We start from the raw sequence: 24,022 nt of genomic DNA, 5'->3' as shown, positions 1-24,022 counted from the left end.
TCGACACTCAGACAATGACATTGGACATTCAAACACCAACCCTTGATGTTTAGTGTTGTTCATCGACAGCTACTCGATGTCGAACATACTGTACTTCAATGTCGACTCGGGCAATTTTACTGTCGAATCTTTATAAATTCCAGAAGCCCAAACTTGCCATGTTTAGCTCCGATTACGATTTCTTTCACGACCAAGCCTATTTTTGGCACCTTGGATCCCAATCTTATCTCCCTTAGGCCCTAAGAAACACTTCCTAAGACAACAAAACACTTGCCACCCATCTATTGGTCCTTACTTTGACTTTACACCTATCGTCGATGCAAAGACCCTTCCTTTGGACGATCTGGATTAACCCTAACATCCCTACACAAATTTGGGAGTGCACACATCCCTCTACATCTATAAATATACCCCCTCTCATGGTTAGGATGGTTAATTGGTTACTTGGCCATTGTATGCACCCTACTTGAAGCCCCCAATCCATACTTAACTCCCTATTTAAGAAATTTGAGTCCTTAGCTTTGGCCCCTCACTTGGCCTTAGTCTATTGGCTCCCCCACCACTTAAGCATCATAATCCTCTACTAAAATCGTAACACCAAAGCCTAGAAGCATCAATCCACTGATTTTGGTGCTTAGCCAACAAAGCGTTCAAGTACAATAGACAAGAGAAGCCTTATAAGCGGCAATACTTGCTCAACGTATAAATCTCCTAAGTTACGAAAGGGAAACCTCCACACCTCCATTTTGATCTCCTTCCACTAGGTAGGTTTTATTTCATTCTTAAATTTTCTTTAATTTATGTGGTTTTTGCTTTACATTTCGTTTTGCATATCCGGAGGAGGGTGATCCCATCTTCCTAGATGGTGATCACACGTACTCTTGTGTTTTTGTATCACTTTTACGTTGTATATTGCATGCATGCATATCTACATGACCCCCATCCCTTGTATTTTAAGACTCCCCCATGTAAATATTTATATTAATCTTTTCACATATCATGCAGATGTTTTCATGCTCTACTTGTAATTAATGCGCTTCACCACGCACATGCATCAAATTGCTATCTTCGGTTCTATATGTTCATCCCTTTATCATGCTTAGGTGCCATAGACCTTTGAGTCCTTTTCTTATTTCCCATATACTAACCCTTGTCTTGCAGCCAAACCTCTGGGTATATGTTTCTCTACCTCCCTTTGTATTTTACTTTCTTATAGTCTTCTTGTACTTTACATTCTCCCAAACCATATTATACCATTACCTATGCCTAGCAATAGAAAGACCGGCAAGTCTGGGTAGACTAGGGTGCCTAATACCTTCCCCAGACCGTAACTTCACCCGTACCTAGACCAACGAACCAATTGTCTCCAAAAGGGGAGTCTTTTCAATACAATTTCTGGGTCCTAGACCCTCCTCTTGGTGGTAACTCCCTACATTTAATTCACCTCTCTCATCTCTCCCAAAGAGGGATGAGGTGGAGGGCACGTGGCGAAACCATGCCATGTCATTGTCCTCACAATTATGTTTTCTTGTTTTATACATAGATGACATGCTACTCATAAGAAACGATGTGGGGTTTGTTTCATCGGTTGAGCAGTGGTTATCCACTACTTTTTCAATGAAATATCATGGAGAAGACAACTACATCTTAGGGATTAAATTTGTAAGAGATCGCAAAGACGAATGTTGGGCTTGTCACATGGAATATATATAGACAAAGTTCTGGCTAGATTCAGTATGGAGAACTCCAAGAGTGGAAGTGTATCTTTTTGGCAAGAAGCCAATCTTTCCAAATCTCAATGTCCTTAGACTCAGGTGGACATTGAAGAGATGAGGAGGATTCTCGATGCCTCTACGGTTGGGAGTCTTATGTACGCTATGTTGTGTACGAGGCCAGATGTTTGTTATGTAGTAGGTATTGTGAGCCGTTACCAATCAAATCCCAGACGAGATCATTGGACTGCTGTGAAAAATATCCTAAAGTACCTGAGGAGGACTAAGGATCGACTAGGATGCACACATGCACCCCAATAACCCCAAGACCAGGGAGGTGTGACAAGGATGCACACATGCACCCCAACAACCCCAAGATCACAGAAGTAGTAGTCAGCCCTCACAGTCCCTAACCCAACACATCTATAATTGAGATAGCGAAAATAGAATATATAGGAATAAATAAGAGTGCGGAAGCTAAATTTTGATAATATATACATAACTATGTGTGAGTTATCCATTAAACATCCAAAGTTTTCAAATAGACATAGTAGTAAATAAATCCAAGTTATTACATCACAAGGTAGAGCTGAGAATATTCACAAAAAAAAAAAAGAGGTAGAGATGAAAATAAGGTTGGGGCCAAGCCCACTCGAATATTACAAAATTGAAAAACCAACTAGAAAAAGTTCTTGAGGATCACATCCTCGATCATAGTGCCCCATAGGAACACCCATCACATGATGCATGAATTCATTTTATTTAATAATCACCTAGCAACAATACTAAGTCCTGGGTATAATGTTACTGTAACACCCTAGGCAACATCCTTGGTCCGAGAACGGTGGAACCCAATGATGTCAAACCCGAGATGCGGGTGGGCGCTTGCAGTACTGAACTCCTCAAGAGATTGTCCTCAAACCCCAAGTTAAACCCCATACTAACTTTTGGTCCCGAAGATACGATTGAAACCTGAACTCGGTCCGCTTTTGGAAGAAATCATCATCGTACAACGGATGTGGTACCTCGACAAATCTCATCAACCTTACCACGTAGGGCTGTCCAACACATAAACCCCTGTTGGAAAGGGTTGTAGCACTGGGTCGTTTCAGTCTAACCATCATGCATCTAATATGAAACGAGTTATATGCATACATATATGCATAAGGGACGAGATCATGGTACCAGAATCACTCATTGGCCACACCATCCACTTGCCTCCCCTACCATAGATATACTTATACAAGAAGGTACATGCGAATGCCTATGCCTATAGGCCGAGATCATAGTACTGGAATCACTTATCGGCCACACTATCCTCCCATCTCCTATGGCATACACAACAACATACAAGTACCGCGAATGGGGTACCGAAGGTATGGTCAGTCCACCACAAGCTCGTGTCCAGCCTAATGCAATATGCAAAACTAATATCCACATGAAAATCATGGTCTCGACATTACCCTCAGCTCCTGGATCCCATCCACATGCATGATTCCTTACTAGCAATGATACCATTAACCAATATGCAAACAACCAATGAAATCCTTCCATATGCCTCGAACAAGAATTTGAAATAAAGTACAACAATAATATGCAATGAAACATTATGCATATTCAATCAAATAACTTAAGTGTGCATGATGAGGAGATTTGATGAACACTATGCAAGCATGTATCAAACATAACTAAAATAGCATAAACATTCCATAAATTAAGTCAATGTCTAATCCACTTACAATCTCCTTAACTTTGGTAATTTAATCCTGCACTTCACCTCCCAATGGCACCCGCTAGGCATCACCGGAAGTTAAATCAAACCCTAAATAATAATTATAGAAGAATCATTTAATTAACAACCTCCCAAACAAATAACTCAAGATCATGCCCCAAGGAGTCTCAATATTGATCAAGGGTTTGGTCCTCAAGGTGTGGAGATTATTTAGGGCACAATGGGAATTACATAGGTGTAGCAATGCACCAAAATAGGGAAGCGATAGATGGAAGGCGGCTGATGGCCATCTGCCTTCAAAATCAGAACACTATGGGCCAGCTTTGCTATATTTTCAACTTAGCTTGGTTACAGGCCATTCCAAGCTTCATGGAAGCTCTAATAATGATCCCTACACCTTCTATTGGGTCTAGTTACACCTGAGAACTAAACCAACTAATGGGAAAGAGTTCAGGTGAAGCATTTAAGACTTAGAAGACCAAGATGGGTAGAGAATCTCAATTGGTTTATAGATGAGGCATACCTATAGCTAGAAGAAGTAGAGTAGAGCCTAAATCTTCAATTAGATTACTAAAAAGATCAACTACGAAAGTAATCAAAGTAATCTTCATCAAATCCCCAATTAAAAACCCTAAATCGAGATCTAATCAATGGAAGAATTGAAAGAGTAGGGTGACTCTAGCAAACCTTGGAGATCTAGGTCAAGAGGGGATGGTCTAGCTTAGTTCCCAAGCTTCTCCTCCCTTCTTCTCCTCCTTTATCTACTTCTTTCTCCTCCCTTAGCTGCTCTCCACGAATTTGGAAAAAGGTTGAGCAATTAGGGGTTTTAGAAGCTCATTTCCTTAAACAAACAGCTTAAATTAAAGCCCGTTTGATTGATCTATTGAAAACCCATTTTAAAACTACATTATTCCATCATTTTCACCAAGCATACCTCTCACCATGGTCCCACAATGTATGATGGGGTTTATAAGGGTCCCATAGTCCTTAGGGTTGCCTTAGTTTAGGTTGTATTAGGTCCATGTGGGTCCCACAATAATAAATTCTATTTTAGGCATTTCTGGGCTGAGGAGGCAGATGGGCGGCTGATGGATTGATCTACCACCTCCCAGATGGTAGATACAACAGCAATGGGCTCAGGGGTGGGCAGCTGATGTAGATCTGCCACTTATTTAGGTGGTTGATGGATCTGTAAGGGGCTCAAAAGGGTCTCAAGGGCTGCCAATGAACCCAACTTCAGCCTAGTGAGGGTTTGAGTTCCAAACAAGAATGTGGCACTTCCAAAAATATGAAATGGGCTGCCCAAAAAGGTCAAGGACCTCTCCTAATGGTTGGACCAATGGCTTGAGTCATATCAATAATTAAGGGTAGGTCCAAGTGGGGGGTGAGTATTATACAATGAGTCCAGTTTAGGTCTTGTAAGGTCTTGGATCTCAACCTATGTTGTGTTCCCATCCTAACACATCTAGGGGCTACCAAGATAGGTCTAGGAATTCCCACAAAGTGGTTGGATCACAAGGTTTGGGTCACTCAAGGTGTAGGTGTTAAAAATAGGTTCTATTAGGCCCGAATCCAACTAGGCCCGGATTTTTTGCACGGGTGTTACATTCCCCCCACCTTACGAGAATTTCATCCTCGAAATTTGGAGTTTCAGATACTTCAAACAGTTGCGGATCCTTACGCCATTAAATCTGTAAAGCTTCTATTCTTGGGCTGAACCGCCTCAAGTTTAAAATTACTTTTTGCTTTCATAGCTCATTAATGATAACCTCTATATCCAGTTTTTCCACTACCCTGTTCAACTTTAGAATGAATTGGAGTATTGATGGAATCCCTACTGTTCGCTCCCAATAACGAAGGGGGCATTTGGTGACCCATTACTCCACTCATACCTATTGTTGAGCAGAGTTTTGTCAAATCCATCAGTTTCAGTTATACCCTAATTCTGTTTGTACTTGGCTACACCAACCCAATAAAACTTTACTCAAATAAATCCCTAGATTTGTTACTTATTTCCAACAATGCAATAATTTATGGGTGCATAGTCGTATCGGGATTTAACTACCTACCTAATAGCCTTCCACCAACCCCCGGAATTCAGATATAAACTAGGACTTTCTACACGACACGGTCCATGAACTAGGCCCACACACCAAGTCACTCCTTACATTTTTGGTAGGGTTACAAACAAGTTCCAAGACTAGCTTTCCCGTGAGACACATGGGGCCGTAGGCTCTCCCAAGGGTACTTGGGACTACTCTCGGCACTTCTGGCACGGTTACTATAAGTTTTAAAACTGGCACTCCCGAGAGACACGTGGGGCCATAGGCTCATCTAAGGGTTCTCGGGACCACTTTCAATACTTCTGGCTAGGTTACAAATGAGTTTCCAAGGATGGCACTCCTGAGAGACGAGTGGGGCCGATGCTCAAACACTATCGACTCTCCCGAATGATACTTAGGGTCAAGCAACATCTAAGAATCCGCTCTCTCGAGGAATGCCCAAAATCGATACCAAAATCTCCATCTAACACTCAGAGGGATACTCAGGGTTAGGCAAGATCTAAGAATCTGCTCTACCGAGGAATGCTCAGGGTCGGTACCAAAATCTCCATCTAACACTCCGAGGGGCACTTAGGGTCGAACGGGGTCTAAGGATAGGCACACCTAAGAGTACTCAAGACCAATGCTCAGAACTCCAAATTGCTTTCAAAGAAAGCTCGGATAAACTATTAAGGTTCAGAGAAAAGAGGAAAAAATCCCTCCTCTAATACGAGACCACAGAAAAGTCCTTCAAGAGTCTCTCCCGACAACGAGATTATGGGAGTTTTACTAACGACAAAGGGTGAGTAAAATGAGTGCTATCTAAAATCAACAATGCATATGCGGTGATAGGTATAGTTATAAGGTACCTAACACTATGCCCGATGATAACTCTTCATCTCCTACGAGCATAATGAACTCACTCCCCTAATGCTTATTGCCTTGCTATTACTGCATAGGACCGATGGCCTATAGTTATGGTATGTACACGAGCCTATGGTATAGACAAGTACTGGATATATGCCCCCTGCTTGTTATAGTTGTGGATCGTGTGTCGGGTAGGTTGAGCATTCCGTCTCCTAGACCGCATCGGAGTTGGATCAAGATAGGGTCCCTTAAAAGTCTTGTTAGGTTCCCTACACTCTCATGAATTCATAAACCTCTTCCTAGACTCTTGTGTCCAAGATGGTACTATAAATTAATCCAGAGGTGTATCGAGTACAAGTGGTGCAGTAGGTACATAGGGTCAATGGGTGCCAGAGGTGCAGGTGGAGGGTTCACTGGTATAGGAGGGGGTGGCACGGGCAGAGCATGTTGCGCAGCCAGGAGTTGGGCTTAAATTTGAGCCAAGAATTGGGTTTGTTGCTCCTATAAACCTTGCATCATATTCCCCATCATACTTATCACATCTTGGGTAGTTAATATGGGTGGGACTTCTGGGGGATTGGGGTTCGGTGCCCCCGATTCTACTTGATTTGCGGGAGATGGGCTCCCATCCGCTTGGTTCCTAGTTTGGACCATGGATAACTCCTGGGAATGGAATCAAACCAAGGATTAATAGTGCACAAGCATGGCATTGATATGCCTTAAAGAAATACCAATTTTATGCATTTTCATGAGGGAAATAATTTTATTTATGCATGGGCATGTAAACTAAGGCATAGAGGGGCATAAACGGAGCAATTCGAGCCTAAAAAGCCTAGGCGAAAGATGGGCGGCTGATGAGCCATCTATTGGATATTAGGCGGCAGATACAACAAGGAGTAGTAGGGGAAAAGCGGCAGCTGGGTGGCTGATGTCAATCTGCCACTTCCTAGGTGGCAGATACAGCTGCACCTTCTCAGTAACATGCGGCAAATGGGCGGCAACTGGCCTGTGTAGGGCGGTTGACTGCCCCCTGCGGGTAAAAACTTAAAAATGGCTATAAGGCTCATTCAAGCCATTCATACTTGATTTTTGAGCTCTAGAGACTGCTCCACTCACATCTGGCCTTCAAATTCCATGGATAATGGTCCTATTAGGCGTGATTACAACCTCGAATCCGCATCCTATCACGTACATGGTAAGCTTTAACCATTTACACTCTTGTTTTGGTGTTCTACTTGCATTCTTGAAGCGTTTAGGGTATATTATTACTATCTCACACTTTTTGTTTGATTTTAACTCATGCACCATGTTCCCTACTCATTAGAAACTTATACAATTGTTTACATATGTGTAGACATCACACAATGCCCTCCCGCCGAGGTCGAAATGCTCCAAGGGAACCTGTGATGTCCCGATTTGATCGCTTTTGGTTTCGTTCGATACAATACCAAGAGGATTGGCTTTTATACTTCGATACTCATAACTTCATTAGTGTCGAAGAGGAGTGTCGTGATTATGGCCCTGAAGGGTCCTGAAAAGAAGGGATGGTTGCTAGCTTCACAACTCAAAGTATCTTCTAGGGTACTATGCCGGTTGGTGTAGCTCAACGTAGTACTCGTTGCCGGTCATCTCCATCAAGTCTCAAACCTTGCAGAGTTTTGTTACTCATTACTTATACACTGGCCGCCACATCAAATTGATCAGCATCATCATGAGGATCATGAAAAATAGGGTAGTCAAACCCAACAATGGGAATCTTTCTTACACCAACTACTCACCAAGCTGTTCTTCTATTTTGGGGTTAACATCGACAGTGAGATTATGGGTCCAAAGGATATGCCCTTTGACTTCACTTCCTTAAAGAGGATGAAGATGACAGGAATGGAAGTCAGTGATGGTGTAACACCTCAAGGGGTAGCAGAGGAAGAAGAGGATGGAGCCCATGTGAAAGAAGATAAAAAAGAACAAGAGCAGCAGGAACAAGAGGAGCAAGAGGTATTGGGCCAATTAGCTGATGAGGATGATCCCTCTCAAATGAGTCACCACAACCACGAGTATGTCCCAACTCCTACTACATATGTAGCGGGGGCTTCCAGTGCTATGACCTTACCCAATTTGGCTGGTTGGGTTCATGTGACTCGAGTCATGGAGAAGAAACTTTGGTGGTATGAATCAGGTTATAGCTGAGGGCTTTGCTAGTATGGACAAAAAGATGGCGGAGTTCGAGAACAAGGTATAGAGGATTGTTGATCACTTCGAGCTTCTGTCCCCACACTCGTCGCCACCATCACCACTGTAGTAGAGATGATAGATTTAGGGTCTCACTGGTCTATTTCCTAGTGTTTTATTTTCTTCATGTTATGTACTTAGGTCAGTTTCTAATATCACAGTGTACCTCCCCTTTTTCCCAGTTACGTATGTAATCTCTTTCATTTACTGTCTTGCATGTGTAAGTCAAGATGTTAATAACTCTAAATGACTAAGATAATGACTTCAAAGCTATGTAAAAAAATTACCTAATTGTTCTTTTATATAGTTAATGTGCTCTTAAATTTTTTATTAATTCGATCCTAGCACAGATTATGTCATGGGTCCACTAGACTGTGAGTTTAGGCTAAACCAAAACTTCTGTACTGGTATCATGTTGTCACACCCTACTTTCCACGATCAGGGTGGTGTGACTAGGATGCACACATGCACCCCAACAACCCCAAGATCACAGAAGTAGTAATCAACCCTCATAGTCCCTAACCAACACATCTATAATTGAAATTGTAAAAATAGAATATATAGGAATAAATCAAAGTATGGAAGCTAAATTATAATAATACATACATAAAAATGTGTGAGTTATCCATTAAACATCCAAAGTTTTCAAACCGACATAGTAGTAAATAAATCCAAGTTATTACATCACCAGGTAGAGCTGAAAATAAGGTTGGGGCCAAGCCCACTCAAACATTACAAAACTAAAAATAAATAGAAAAAGTTCTTGAATATCACATCCTCAATCACAGTGCCCCATAGGCACGGTCATCACATCCTAAATCAGCTCCTTATCTCTCGGACTCTGGAACCCACCAATCATCTCCATAATCCATCATATCAGTAGTACTGTCAATGCCGTCCGCCATAGCATAACCTACATCAACATCTAAAAAAAAGGTGTACACTTGGTATGAGCTTCACTAAGCCCAATAAGAGAATCAAACCACACAAGTATATGCAACAATTTATGAATGATAGCACATGATGCATGAATTCATTTTATTTAATAATCACCTAGCAACAATACTAAGTCATGGGTATAATGCTATTGTAACACCCTAGGCAACATCCTTGGTCCGAGAATGGCGGAACCCAATGATGTCAAATCCGAGTTGCACGGTGGGAGCCTGCTGTACCAGACTCCTCAAGAGATTGTTCGCAAACCCCCAAGTTAAATCTCATACTAGCGTTCGGTCCCGAAGATACGATCAGAACCCAAACTCCTTCCACTTCTGAAAGAAATCATCATCGTACAACAGATGTGGTACCTCGGAGAATCTCATCAAGCTTACCACGTAGGGTTATCCAACACAAAAATCTCTATTGGAAAGGATTGAAGTATAGGGTCGTTTCAATCTAACCATCATGCATCTAATATGAAATGAGTTGTATGCATATATATATGTATAAGAGCCAAGGTTAAGGTACCAGAATCACTCATCTGCCACACCATCCTACCGTCTCCCCTACCATAGATATACACATACAAGAAGGTGCATGTGAATGCATATGCCCATAGGTCGAGACTATAGTACTGAAATCACTCATTGGCCACACTATTTTCCCATCTCCTAAGGTATACATAACCACATACAAGTACGACGAATGTGGTAACGAAGGTGCGGTCGATCCACCACAAGCCTGTGTGCAGCCTATTGCAATATGCAAAACTAATATCCACTTGGCAATCATGGGCCTGACATTACCTTTGGCTCCCGGATCCCATCCACATGCATGATGTCTTACTAGCAATGATGTCATCAAGCAATATGCAAACAACCAATGAAATCCTTCCATATGCCTCGAACAAGAGTTTGCAATAAAGTACAACAAGGACATACAATGATATATTATGCCTATTTAATCAAGTAACCTAAGTGTGCATGATGAGGAAATTTGACGATCCCAATCAAATAACTCAAGATCATGCCCGAAGAAGTCAATGTCTAATCTACTTACAATCTCCTTAACTTTAGTGATTTAATCCTGCACTTCACCTCCCAATGGCGCCCGCTAGACCTCACCGGAATTTGAATCGAACCCTAAACAATAATTATAGAAGAATCATTTAATTAATAACATTCCCAATCAAATAACTCAAGATCATGCCCCAAGAAGTCCCAATATTGATCAAGGGTTTGGTCCCCAAGGTGTGGAGATTATTTAGGGCACAACGAGCATTACATAGGTTTAACAATGCACCAAAATAGGGAGGTGGCTGATGGCCATCTGCCTCCAAAATCAAAGAACCATGGGCCAGCTTTGCTGTATTTTCTGCTTAGCCTGGTTGTAGGCCATTCCAAGCTTCATAAAAGCTCTGATAATGTTTCCTACACCTTCTATTTGGTCTATGTACACCTGAGAACTAAACTAATTGATGGGAAAGGGTTCAAGTGAAGGATTTAAAGCTTAGAAGCCCCAAATGGGTAGAGAATCTCAATTGGTTTATAGATGAGGCATACCTATAGCTAGAAGAAGTATAATAGAGCCTAAATATTCAATTAGATTACTAAGAAGTTCAACTATGGGAGTAATCAAAGTAATCTTCATCAAATCTCCAATTAAAAACCCTAAATCAAGAGCTAATTAATGGAAGAATTGAAAGAGTAGGTTAAATCTAGCAAACCTTGGAGATCTAGGTCAAGAGGGGATGGTCCATCTTTGTTCCCAAGGTTATCCTCCCTTCTTCTCCTCCTTTCTCTCCTTTTTTCTCCTCCCTTAGCTGCTCTCCATGAATTTGGAAAAAGATTGAGCAATTAGGAGTTTTAGAAGCTCATTTCCTTAAATAGACAGCTTAAACTAAGGCCCATTTGGTTGGTCAATGGAAAACCCATTTTAAAACTACATTATTCCACCATATTGATCAAGCATATCCCTCACCATGCTCCCACAATGTATGATGGGGTTTATAAGGGTTCTACGGTCCTTAGGCTTGCCTTAGTTTAGGTTGCATTAGGGACATGTGGGTCCCACAACAATAAAATGTTATCTTATCGATTTCTGGGTTGAGGAGACAGATGGGTGGTTTATGGATTGATCTACCGCCACCCAGGCAGCAGATACAGCAACAAGGGGCTCAGGGGTAGGCAGATGATGGGGATCTGCCACTTATTTAGGCGGTTAATGGATCTGCAAGGGACTCAAAAGGGTCCAAAGGGCTGCCAGTGAACCCAGCTTTAGCCCAATGAGGTCGTGAGTTCCAAACAAGGTTGTGGCACTTCCAAAAACATGAAATGGGCTGCCCAAAAAGGTCAAGCACCTCTCCTAATGGTTGGACCAATGGCTTGAGTCATACCAATAATAAAGGGTAGGTCTAAGTGGAGGGGGTGAGTGTTACACAGTGAGTCCAGTTTAGGCCTTGTAAGGTCTTGGACCTTAGCCTTTGTTGTGTCCCCATCCTAACACATGTAGAGGTTGCCAAGATAGGTCTAGGACTTCCCCCAAAGTGGTTGTACCACAAGTTTTGGGTCACTCACCAATGGTTAAGGGTATTCCTAGGTAAGGTGTGGGTGTTACAAATAGGTTCAATTTGGTTCGATTTCAACTAGGCCCAGATTTTTGGCACGGGCTTTACATGATCAGTTGTCGGTTCCAAGGTATGTTGACTTAGATTTCCAAACCGACAAAGATGATAGAAAATCCACGTTTGGGATGGTTTATCTAATGGGAGGAGGTTCTATTGTATGGGGAGTGTAAAATAGAAGTCCACAGGTGATTCCATTACCGAAGCGAAATACCTTGCAGCTTGTGATGCGACAAAGGAAGGTGTTTGGCTAAGGAAATTTCTAACCGATCTAGAGGTGGTCCCTAACCTTGTCAAATGCCCTATTCCCCTGTTATGTGACAACAGAGGGGCAATTGCACAAGCTAAGGAGCCTAGGGTTCATCAGAGGAACAAGTACGTTCAACAAAAGCATCACCTTATCAGGGAGATTATCCAGTAGGGCGATGTGAGTATCTCCAAAGTGGACACTACTAAAAATGTGTCGGATGCCATAACGAAGGATTTATCCTTGGAGTGTTTGGAAAAACACATGGAGGCATGAGTTTAACATGTATGAGGAGTTGGCTTTGATGTACAAGTAGGAGATTGTTAGATATGTATGTCCATCAAACGCGGTTCATTCTATTTCAACCCGGTTTATTGTTTATTGTACCTTTTATACGTTTTAGTTTAATATGATCACATGCGATACAAACTTTTTGAGCAATGTATGTTCTTAGTTATACTTTAAATTGGTAATCATGATTAGGGTTTGGGCTGGGCACCCTTACCATATGGTTGTCACATTGGGTATGCCTAGACATGTTGATGTCTGGGTACGAATGTGAATACACACATGGATGTGTATTGGCGAAGAATCTTATTTTGTCGATTCCCTCGTGTATTACTGCCAGATGTAGGTTTGGGATAGACATACGTCATCGAGACCTAGTACCTGAGAGGGCATTGTTACTGCATAATGTGAATGTATTCTTTAGTTCTCCAATGACTGTGGTTGAAGAGTACTAAAGCTGGTGTTTTGAGAATGCGCAACTATTATGTGAGTGAAAGAGTCACTCAACATGGTCTTCACTGCTCGATTGAGGAACATTAAGGGGAGTTAGTCCGTGGATGGTCGGATCAGAATAAAGATCCTGTACCATTTTGTAAATGGTTTTGCATATTTTCACATAAAATGATATATTATATTTATATTTTTGGTTAAAGTGTTTATCATGTTTTGCAGATTACGATCACGTACACAGACGCTCTAATATGGACATGTACTATGGAATGGGGTTTGACAGTACTTGTGTACATGCCCTAGATTCCATAACGATGATGTTGATTAGTGGAGGGTTGGTGCATAATTATTATGTAAGAGTATTTCTGGGATTTGCTAATTAATAATTAATTTCTTTAATCTCAAATGGGCTTGATGCAAATAATAATGAAAGGCCCATTAAAGATTAAATTTTTTTAATTATTTTATTTCCCTTTTAGATTCTGTTTTTTCATTAGTTAGAAGCCCATCAAGGAAGCCCAATAGGGCTTAAGTCAAATAGGAGAGAGAGTGTCAGACTCTCACTGGGAATATAGGAGGGGGCTTGACCAACATTAGCCCGGCCAAAAATTCCTCCCCCTGGAAATTGTCTCTCTCTCCTTTCTCTTCTCTCTTGCTCTTTTGAGTGGTGAAGCTGGTTAGGGTTTTGGACATCCTAGTTATAACTGGGTTGGATCTTGTTCTTGGAGAAGAAGTTCTAGTTTGGCTTGTGAATCTTCTACTGCATCAAGGAGATCTTGATGTTTATTTTCATACATTTAGGTTTTAATTATTTGGTAACCATGGGATGTGAAAGAAAACCCGAATTGATCACTTTCCATTTCACATTCAGATATGGGATGGTTTTCTCTTTCCATGTGATGGAAAAGAGGTGATTTCTTCTGTTCTTATGAAACCCTCATTTTTATTGGACAAACAAAGAGATGGTTTTAACAAAACAAAAATTGTACTAATCCCCCATGATAGGCTTCTTATTGGTTTTCCATGGACAACCATGGAGATGATCCCATGACTGCACCAACAGTACTATCACCACTAGTCAATCAAGATACTTCTTCCACCATGAATTCAGCTAGAAAATCTTAAAAGTGTCATAGTATGAGCTGAGTGTTCGTGGTATCTCATAAGACGTCCTACATTTGGTGAGACGTATCTCTTAGAAACTAAATTAAGAAAACCAGCTATGCACAACAATATACGACCACAACTTGAAGAAAGCAAAACCCAAAAAGGAAAAATGAGAGCAGTTTAGAGAGATCAAAAAAGTATCTCTCTTAGAAACAACTTAAGAATACCAGTGCTGTTCATGGGGACTAGTGACTCAGTGCAAGCACAACCTCTTACACCAATTGCTCCGTGACATGGACGAAATGCTTCGCTTCCCTCTCCACTTGCTTCCAACATTGGTTCCCACTCTTTCCTTCCCTCATCTTCTTCACAAACCCAACAAACCTACTCCAATTATCCTCCTGGAACAACTGTGGATTCATTCTCAAATACGTGAAAGCACACATCTCTTGCTCTTCTCCCTTCCAGCTTCCATCCTCGCCGCCCAGGTTCAGCGACGACAAGTGCAGTATCTGCTCGTGTGCGTAATCATCGTATCGTGGCAATGTATTCTCCCCTGTGAGAGGCACTTGGGCGTCCATGGTAGCCAGAGCAACTTGTTGAACTAGCTTTTCCGACGCACACTGAGCGTCCTGGGGCTGCTCTTGGTTGCGCATCTCGATGCAGGTGAAGTTGAAGACTTTGCAGTGGCGTGCGAGCATTCGTGCAATGGGTATGTAGCCGTCTCTCAAGCGGGTGTTGTAGTACCCTGCAGTGAGCTCTGGTGCGTGAGACCTGGTTCCATAGTGCCAATGGAGCTTGGAAGATGGATTAGGCTGATGATAGTATTCGCTCTCCGTGGTTCAAAAGCATCTCAGAGTACCAAGACAGGAAGAATTCTCCGTAGGTGTTGTTCCAACCTCCTCCTTTTTTATGGAAGAACTGGCTGTCCTCTGGCCAATTGTTGTAATGGCCTGCATCTGTAGGATCGGAGGACCCCCACTCTGGTTTGCCGGCAGCTTCAGCCGCAGCTTTCAAGCTACTGACCATGTACTGCATATATAACAAATCATGTAAGAACCCTTACAAAAATTAATCATTTGAAACAAATTAGTGAACCCATAAGAATTACTCGTCTAACCAAGCATATACCTTGTTGAAGCATTGGAAAGGTCCAATTTCGAGGAATTTCTATGTCTCGTTAAGCTCTGGGTAAGATAGGTATCGAAGCTCCCTAGCTGGGCCCATTCCATCTTGGATCTCCTGCAAGCATACAAAGTAGAGTCGCTCATGAGCCATGTGTTTACATGGCGATCAATGGGAGGAGTACAGTATGTTTTCTTGTTTTATACGTAGATGACATGTTACTCATCGAAAACGATGTGGGATTTCTTTCATCAGTTAAGCATTGGTTATCAACTACTTTTTCAATGAAAGATCTAGGAGAAGCTAGCAACACCCTAAGGATTAAACTCGTAACAGAATGCCAAAGACGGGGGCTTGTCACAAGCAACCTATAAAGACAAAGTTTTGGCTAGATTCAGTATGGAGAACTTCAAGTAAGGAAGTGTTCCTTTTCGGCATGGAATTAGTCTTTCCAAATCTCAATGTCCTCAGACTCAGACGGGCACTGAAGAGAGGAAGAGGATTCCCTATGCCTCTGCGGTAGGGAGTCTTATGTACGCTATGTTATGTATGTTGCTAGATATTTGTTATGTAGTAGGTATTGTAAGCTGTTACCAATCAAATCATGGACGAGAGCATTGGACTGATGTGAAAAACATCCTCAATTACCTGAGGAGGACTAAGGATTATTTCTTAGTTTATAGATGTGATCAGTTGTTGGTTCTAGGGTATACTGACTCAAATTTTCAAGCTGACAAAGATGACAAAAAATCCACGTCTTGGATGGTTTATCTAATAGGAGGTGATGTCATTGTATGGAGGAGTGCAAAACAGAAGTCTACAATCGATTCCCTACCGAAGTAGAATCCCTTACAGCCTATGATGCAGAAAAGGAAGGTGTTTGGTTGAGGAAATGTCTATCAGATCTGGAGGTGGTCCATAACCTTGTCAAATGCCTTATTCCCCTGTTATGTGACAATAGAGGGGCAATTGCATAAGCCAAGGAGCATAGGTCTCATCAGTGGAACAAGCACGTGCAGCGGAAGTATCACCTTATCAGGGAGATTATCCAGTAGGGCGACGTGAGTATCTCCAAAGTAGACACTACTGAAAATGTGTCGGATGCCATAACAAAGCATTTATCCCCTGGAGTGTTTGAAAAAACACATGGAGGGCATTGGTTTAACATATATGGGGAGTTAACTATGATGTACAAGTGGGATATTGTTAGATATTTATGTCCATCAAACCCGGTTCATTCTTGTTCAACCTAGTTTATTATTTATTGAACCTTTTATACATTTTGGTTTAATATGATCACATGCGATATTAATTTTTTGAGCAATGTATGTGTTACACCCACACTCAAAATATACCCTTAAACCCCGGGATAATTTAGACCTTTACCAAGGGCAATACCATGGTGGCATTGGCCAACACCTATGACCACAAACTTAAAATATTATTATAAGTACCCCCTCGAAGTCCTGGAAGTGAGGGTCAAAGCCCTGTAATTTTCCTTGAAGTTTGGGCCTTGACAGCAGCACCGGATTTACGCATGGACTCACTTGAACTGAATCCGCTTGAGGGTCCGCTTATGATATTACCTGTCCTTTTGGTAATTTTTTCTTATAGGACCCACATCCCCGTGCCCCGAACACCCTAATTGGACCTTTGGACCATATGGACCCCTACCCTTACCAACGATTGGCTAAGTGGGCCATGAATGTGGGCCCTCAAAGCATAACTTAAATGAATAATGAATTTTGTACCCTAAACCTAAACCAAACAAGTTCCAAAGAACAATTAAGTCCTATGGACTTAGGGTGCACCCCAAACAGACCCTAACTAACTAAATGGACCTATTGGTCTATGACTTGGACCAAACATGCCCTAAGACCTAAACTAAAATCCATTTAGACCTAAAGACCACTAAGTGCTTTGGGGGTACCTAAACCAAACATGGCCTAAGGCCCATTTAACCCTTAAAAGGATAAGAGAATCCTTATTCTCTTATCTCTCCCCCTCCCAAGCAAACCGTGGAGGAGAAGAGACAAGAGAAGAAGGAGGAGGAGGAGGAAGAAGAAGAAGTGAAAGTAGGAGAGGAATAGGAGGGGAAGGGAAGAAGATGGGAGCTATGCCAAGATGGCTGGCTGCCCCACATCTCCTTCTCTTGCTGACCAGACTAAGGGAGGAGAAGAAGGTGAAGGAGAAGAGATGGAGAGGATGGTTGGAAGGAGAATCTCACCAAGGTAAGACCGCAAGCTTGGTTCTTCTCCTTTTCCTTTTTGATTTTGGTAGATCCCTTGAACTAGGGCTAACCTAGGGTTCCACTTGGGACTCAAGGTGAAGCTTGGCCCTAATTGGGAGCTCTAATGGTGCTAACCTAGCTCTAGAAATGGTTCCTAAGTGTTGCATTTGCAGCCATGGCTGTTAAGCTTGGTCTTGGACTTGAAACCCAACCCTTGGACCCAATTAAGACTAACCCTTGTAGGATCTTGGATCCATGAGGTGAACCTAGGTTCTATTGACCTTAGGGAGGCTTAGACACCCCCTCCATGACCCTGAGAGCTTGGGGTACTCCAAGCTTCAAGTTGGAGAAGAAGCCCTTTGAAATCTCAGAAGAGACTGCCGAAGGACGTACGATCGGATCCACCAATCGTGGTACCACCCGCGAGTCCGCCCAATGTAATCCCTGTGAATTGGCCTAGACGGATGAAGGAAAGGACTCAAGTCTGTTGCATCCGCCCGAGGGTAGTTCACTCTCGGGCATGTCTCAGGGATCGACCGGATGCAGGGGCGGACTAAGGAAGCATATCCGCCCGTGGGTCCGCTCGCTCTCGGGTATGTCTCAGAACTTGAACGGATGCACGACCGGATCCAAGTGAGAAGTTTCATCCATGGGTCCTCTCGCTCTGTTTTTACCTTTTGGCCTGAACAGAGCTGGGACGGATTCACCTCTGCTGCAATCGTTCGTGAGTCCGCTCGTGCTGTTTGGGTTGAAACTTGATTTTTACTTTGGGGGCCTAGCATGGGACCCTTTTATACATGCTTTAATGATTTCTTTTGTATGTCTAGGCTGGTGCACAGGTGAGATTCATGTAAACCACGCTGGATGACAACCGATGTTCAGGGAGATTCATGTCAATCATGCCGGGTGACACTCGTGTTCGGTGAGTGGGTTCTGGTTGACTTTGTTGGGTTTGAATATATATATATAATATGCAATCGTAAGCATGTCTTTATATAATTATAAGCATTGTGCGCATTGCATTGTTATTCAAATGTGAACTCTGTTGAATGTGATAATATTCTCACCATTGTATCGGGCTACGGTGCCGGACATGCCAGTACCGGAACCCTAATTTATTTAATTATGAAAAATGTTATATGCCATCTTGATTTGTATGTGCTCTACCGTGCTGGTACCCGGGTACTGGATGGAATGGGATGTTGATGCACCCGGAATACCTCTTAGGACGATAGGACCTGCATATAGTATATCTATGGCTAGGATGCTTGTTCCCTTATGCTATGACCCTTGCCAACAGGGGTTTATGTGTTGGATAGCCTGAGCACCTGATGTCTGTGGCGGCGGGAGAGGCCAAGTCAGGGGTAATGATGGCTATCAGGGTCTGCCACTGGGTGGTTTGCTGGCTTCTACAGATGTAGGTCCCCTCGTGATAATTGAGGTTTCACTGGGGCGATAGGATAAGTGACCCTTAGTGTCTCCCAAGTTATCATAGTAGCATACATTTGACCGATAGAATTGTGTGCTAAGTGGAAAATGAATCTAACATTAGCATGCACCATTCTGATATTGATATTGTTTGTATGTATGCGTGTGCATTCCCCTTTGCTCCCTCACTAGCTAGTGTAGCTAACCCCGTTGTGCAACCCTTTTTAGTTGATATGCAGGAGGTACTACTCTTGATGAGCACTGTTAGATGCAAATTAAGTGGAGCCGGAGGCTGTAGCTTGGATGTAGATGTACACCCAAGAATGGTGCCCTTGGGGCAATTAGTAATTATTTATTATTTAATTTCTGCATTAATTCCACAATCATGTATAAACTGTATGTTTATTTATAAGGAGAGATTGAATAGTTACATTTATGAACAGTGTACTATGTGTTATCATTAGAGAACCGATGCTCTATAATTTCACATAATTTAATTTAATTTTTGCTTCTGCTAACTCTGTAATTGGAACGATATATTCCATTTTGGTCCACATTCCTTTCTGTTATCATAATGTGATGACAAGGTGGATTGTGGTTCGAGACACTGTATCTGTCATCCTGGTAGGTATTGGGATGATGTGTATTGTCTCAGTCACCCCCTATGTGGTAAAATATCTTACATCGGGATGGGGGCATGACAGTATGTCCTTAATTTATACTTTAAATTGGTAGTCACGACTAGGGTTTGGGCTGGACACCCTTACCATATGGTCATCGCATTAGGTAAGCCTAGATATGTTGATGTCAAGGTACAAATGCAAGTACATACATGGGTATGTATTGGTGAAGAATCTTATTTTATCGATTCACTCATGTATTACTGCCAGATGTAGGTTTGGGATAGACATGCGTCACCGAGACTCAATACCTAAGAGGGCCTTGTCACTGCATAATGTGAACGTATTCTTTGGTTCACCATTGACTATGGTTGAACAGTACTAAAGCCAGTGTTTTGAGAATGCACAAAAATTATGTAAGTGAAAGAGTCACTTAACATGGTCTCCACTGCTCGAATGAGGAACATCAAGGAGAGTTAGTCTGTGGATGATCGAATCAGAATCAGGATCCTGTACCATTTTGTAAATGATTTTACAAAACATATTTTCACATAAAATGTTATATTATATTTATATTTTTGGTTAAAGAGTTTAATCGTGTTTTACGAATTACGATCACATACACAGACGCTCTGATATAGAGATATACTATTGAATGGGGTTTGGCAGTACTTGTGTACATGCCCTAGATTCCATAACGAGTTGATTAGTAGAGGGTTGGTGCATAATTGTTATGCAAGGGTATTTCTAGGATTTGCTAATTAATAATTAATTTATTTAATCTCAAATGGGCTTGATGCAAATAATAATTAAAGGTCTATTAAAAATTAAAAATTATAATTATTTATTTTTTTTTTAGATTCTTCTTTTTCATTAATTATAAGCCCATCAAGGAAGCCCAATAGGGTTTAAGTCAAACATGAGAGACAAGATAAACAGGAGGGGGCTCTTTAGAGGATTTGGCTCCTGTCCTGCAGTGGCGGGAGCTGGAGCATCCAACCCAGCAAAACCACCCAAAAATAGGGGGTGGGGTAGTCATCTCACATGTGGGGCCCAGGTGGGACCCACCTGTGAAATGACCACCCTACCCCTATTTTTGTTGTGGTTTTGCTGGGCTGGACGCTCCAGCTCCCGCCACTGCAGGATAGGAGCCTTTTCCCTCTTTAAAGCCCCATCTATTTAAACACACCAAGGGGGGGGACGACCAGCATAGCTTGGCCGAAAATTTCCTTTTTTCTCTCTTGAGTAGTGAAGCTGGTAGGGTTTTAGAAATCCTTAGATTGGATTCTATTCTTGGAGAAGAAGTTCTAGTTTGGCTTGTGGATCTTTACTGAATCAAGTAGGTCTTGATGTTTATTTTCATGCATTAAAGTTTTAGGTTTCCCATGGGCAACATGGAAATGATCCATGACTGCATCAACAATACTATCACCAGTAGTCAAAGTGTCCAAGTATGAGCTGAGTGTTCTTGGTATCTCATAAGAGGTCCTACATCTGGTGAGACGTATCTCTTAGAAACTAAATTAAGAAAACCAGCTATGCAAAACAATATAGGACCACAACTTGTCAAAACCCAAAAAGGCAAAAAGAGCGAGCAGTTCCGAGAGATTAAATAAGTATCTCTCTTAGAAACAACTTAAGAAGACCAGTGTTGTTCATGGGGACTAATGACTCAGAGCAACCACAGCCTCTTGCACCAATGGCTGCGTGACATGGACGAAATGCTCCGCTTCCCTCTCCACTTGCTCCCAACATTGGTTTCCACTCTTTCCTTCCCTCATCTTCTTCACAAACCCAACGAACCTCCTCCAATTATCCTCTTGGAACAACTGCGGATTCATTCTCAAGTACGTGAAAGCACACATCTCTTGCTCTTCTCCCTTCCTGCTTCCATCCTCGCCTCCAAGGTTCAGCGACGACGCGTGCAGTATCTGCTCGTGTGCGTAATCGTCGTATCGTGGCAATGCGTTCTCCCCGGCGAGAGGCACTTGGGCCTCTCTGGTAGCCAGAGCAACTTGTCGAACTAGCTTTTCCGGCGCACACTGAGCGTCTTGGGGCTGCTCGTGATCTCGCATCTCGATGCAGGTGAAGTTGAAGACTGCGCCGTGACGTGCGAGCATTCGTGCAATGGGTATGTAGCCGTCTCTGAAGCGGGTGTTGTAGTACCCTGCAGTGAGCTCCGGTGCGTGGGACCTGGTTCCGTAGTGCCAATGGATACCTGCGACCTTCACAGAGATTTTGACGCCAGTACCTTCGAAGATGGATTGGGCTGATGACAGTATCCGCTCTCCGTGGTTCAAAAGCATCTCAGAGTACCAAGACAGGAAGAATTCTCCGTAGGTGCTGTTCCAACCTCCTCCTTCTTTACGGAAGAACTGGGTGTCCTCTGGCCAATTATTGTAATGGCCTGCATCTGTAGGACCGGAGGACCCCCACTCTGGTTTGCCGGCAGCTTCAGCCGCAGCTTTCAAGCTACTGACCATGTACTGCATATATAACAAATCATGTAAGAACCCCTTCAAAAATTAATCATTTGAAACAAATTAGCGAACCCATAAGCATTACTCGTCTAACCAAACGTATACCTTGTCGAAGCATTGGAAAGCTCCAATTCCGGGGAATTTCCATGTCCCGTTAAGCTCTGGGTAAGATGGGTATCGAAGCTCCCCAGCTGGGCCCATTCCAACTTGTATTTCCTGCAATCATACAAAGTAGAGTCACGCATGAGATTCACAGCCTTCAAGAAAGTAGATGAAAAACAAAGCGACTTAACCCATTTCATTTCATGATAGAAAGAAGTAGGAAACTTACGACAATGGTGTCGCCGATGAGGTGTTTGAAGTTATCCCTGAAAGAACGCATGAAATCGGAGTAGCACCGGACGGGCGAACGGCCCTTAAGCACCGGAAGGGTGTCGCAGCCAAGAGAGACGTACTCGTAATTCCTCTTCCCCCACTGATCGGTGTACGCCAGGTCCTGATCTTTGTTTATTTCCTCCACCACCCACTTCGGTAACGGTATCCTGCAACACCACCCCAAAGGCAATTCCAAAAATGAACAAGGGCATTCTAGTAATCTAAAAAATATTAAAATATAAAAAAAAAAAACCAAAAATGGCGTAGGATAAGAAGTGTGGGAGCTAAGATACGCACGTGACAGAATCACCAACGTTGCCACCGCACTGGTGGAAGGACATAACAGCCTGAACCTTGAGGCCGTGCTTCTTAGCCATCTCGAGCAGTTCGGTGTATCCACCCCAGTTGTAAGACCCAGGTGATTCCCTCTCCACCAATCCCCACCACACGTCCATCATCACCCCTTCAACCCCGGCGCTTTTTAGCGCTTGCATGCTCGCATTCATGGCCTTCTTCCTGTTAATCCCGTTCTTCATCGTCACACTATCCAACGGCATCATCACGTAAACCGGCACCCCCTTACCCTTACCCTTCACCACCTGCGCATCTCCCCCTTCTCTATACTGAAACTCACTCACCGACGCCGACGCCTCCGCCTTAGCCTCTGCCACCAGCGCCTGGCACGCCATCGACATTTCCGGCCTCATCGCTCCCAAAACCGGCGATGGAGATCTGCACGGGCTCAAAGGACTCACCGGCTGTGATATCGCGTCAGTATCCCCTCCTTGCTTCTTGATTATGCACCGGAGGTTCGATGGCTGAGTCTTCCAGACCGCCGCTGCTGACACGGCTCCCGTGGTGTCGCTGCCGGATGTGACGGATTCCGATTGGATTGGCATCCCAGAGAGGGAGCCGATCTGATGGGTTATACTAAACGATGCCATACTTTGGTGCTAATTGAAGGAGGAGAATTTCAGGAGTCGAAGATAGAGAAGAGAAAGATGAAGAAGAATTCGTAAGAGAGGGGCTTTGGGTTTCCTTTTTCTTCTATTTGTGTTTTTTCTTTGTTTGTTGCAGGTCAAGCTTTGGGGCGTCGTTCTTATTGGGAGGAGCTCTGCTATTTATAGAAAAAGAGACCGGATAAGATTTAAAGTTATATTTTTTACGTTTTAACTGCTAATATGGTTGACCCGTGTCATGTCAAACGTGGTGGAAAAGCATGACTTGCATTTGATACGGATTTTTCTCCTGACGGTGACGGATCCTTGAAGGTTCCAATTTCCACGCTACCTCGTTTCTCTTAAAATATATTTAACAGAGAACTTGTTGGTCATTGAGATGAATACACGTGGCGAAGGTTCACGTGTCGAACGGTTGAGACGAAGGGTGTTGGATGCCTTTTGGCGACTTCTAAATTGGTGACACTTGCGGCTGAAATTGGGTGAGGTGGAGTGAATTTTTTTTTTTAAATTGAAGAGGACACGTGGCAGTTATGGGCAAGTTGTGGAACGTAATCAACTGGATCATG

The 24,022-nt window shown here is 42.8% G+C and overlaps 1 protein-coding gene and 1 pseudogene across 1 annotated transcript; both read right to left on the bottom strand.

Moving 5' to 3' along the window:
• Positions 1 to 14,448: 14,448 nt before the first annotated feature.
• LOC122672371 lies at positions 14,449 to 15,514 on the bottom strand (annotated as a pseudogene).
• A 5,735-nt stretch (positions 15,515 to 21,249) lies between these two features.
• LOC122671377 (beta-amylase 1, chloroplastic-like) lies at positions 21,250 to 23,495 on the bottom strand. The gene is made up of 4 exons (XM_043868550.1): positions 22,792 to 23,495; positions 22,451 to 22,661; positions 22,225 to 22,335; positions 21,250 to 22,125 (listed from the first exon to the last, which is right to left on the bottom strand). Exons 1-4 carry the CDS (start codon positions 23,436 to 23,438, stop codon positions 21,304 to 21,306), a joined length of 1,791 nt encoding a protein of 596 aa, XP_043724485.1. The 5' UTR covers positions 23,439 to 23,495; the 3' UTR covers positions 21,250 to 21,303.
• Positions 23,496 to 24,022: the final 527 nt, after the last annotated feature.

Source organism: Telopea speciosissima, chromosome 8, assembly GCF_018873765.1.
Source record: "Telopea speciosissima isolate NSW1024214 ecotype Mountain lineage chromosome 8, Tspe_v1, whole genome shotgun sequence".
Taxonomy (NCBI): domain Eukaryota; kingdom Viridiplantae; phylum Streptophyta; class Magnoliopsida; order Proteales; family Proteaceae; genus Telopea; species Telopea speciosissima.
Note: the sequence above shows the minus strand (reverse complement) of the source record. Positions and strands in the feature narration are given on the sequence as shown.

Coding starts and splice junctions, on each gene's coding strand:
- LOC122671377 (XM_043868550.1), bottom strand. CDS start 23,438: ATGGCATCGTTTAGTATAACCCATCAGATCGGCTCCCTCTCTGGGATG. Junction 22,336..22,450: donor TCATCGGCGACACCATTGTC/GTAAGTTTCCTA, acceptor GTATGATTGCAG/GAAATACAAGTTGGAATGGG. Junction 22,126..22,224: donor CTTTCCAATGCTTCGACAAG/GTATACGTTTGG, acceptor TTATATATGCAG/TACATGGTCAGTAGCTTGAA.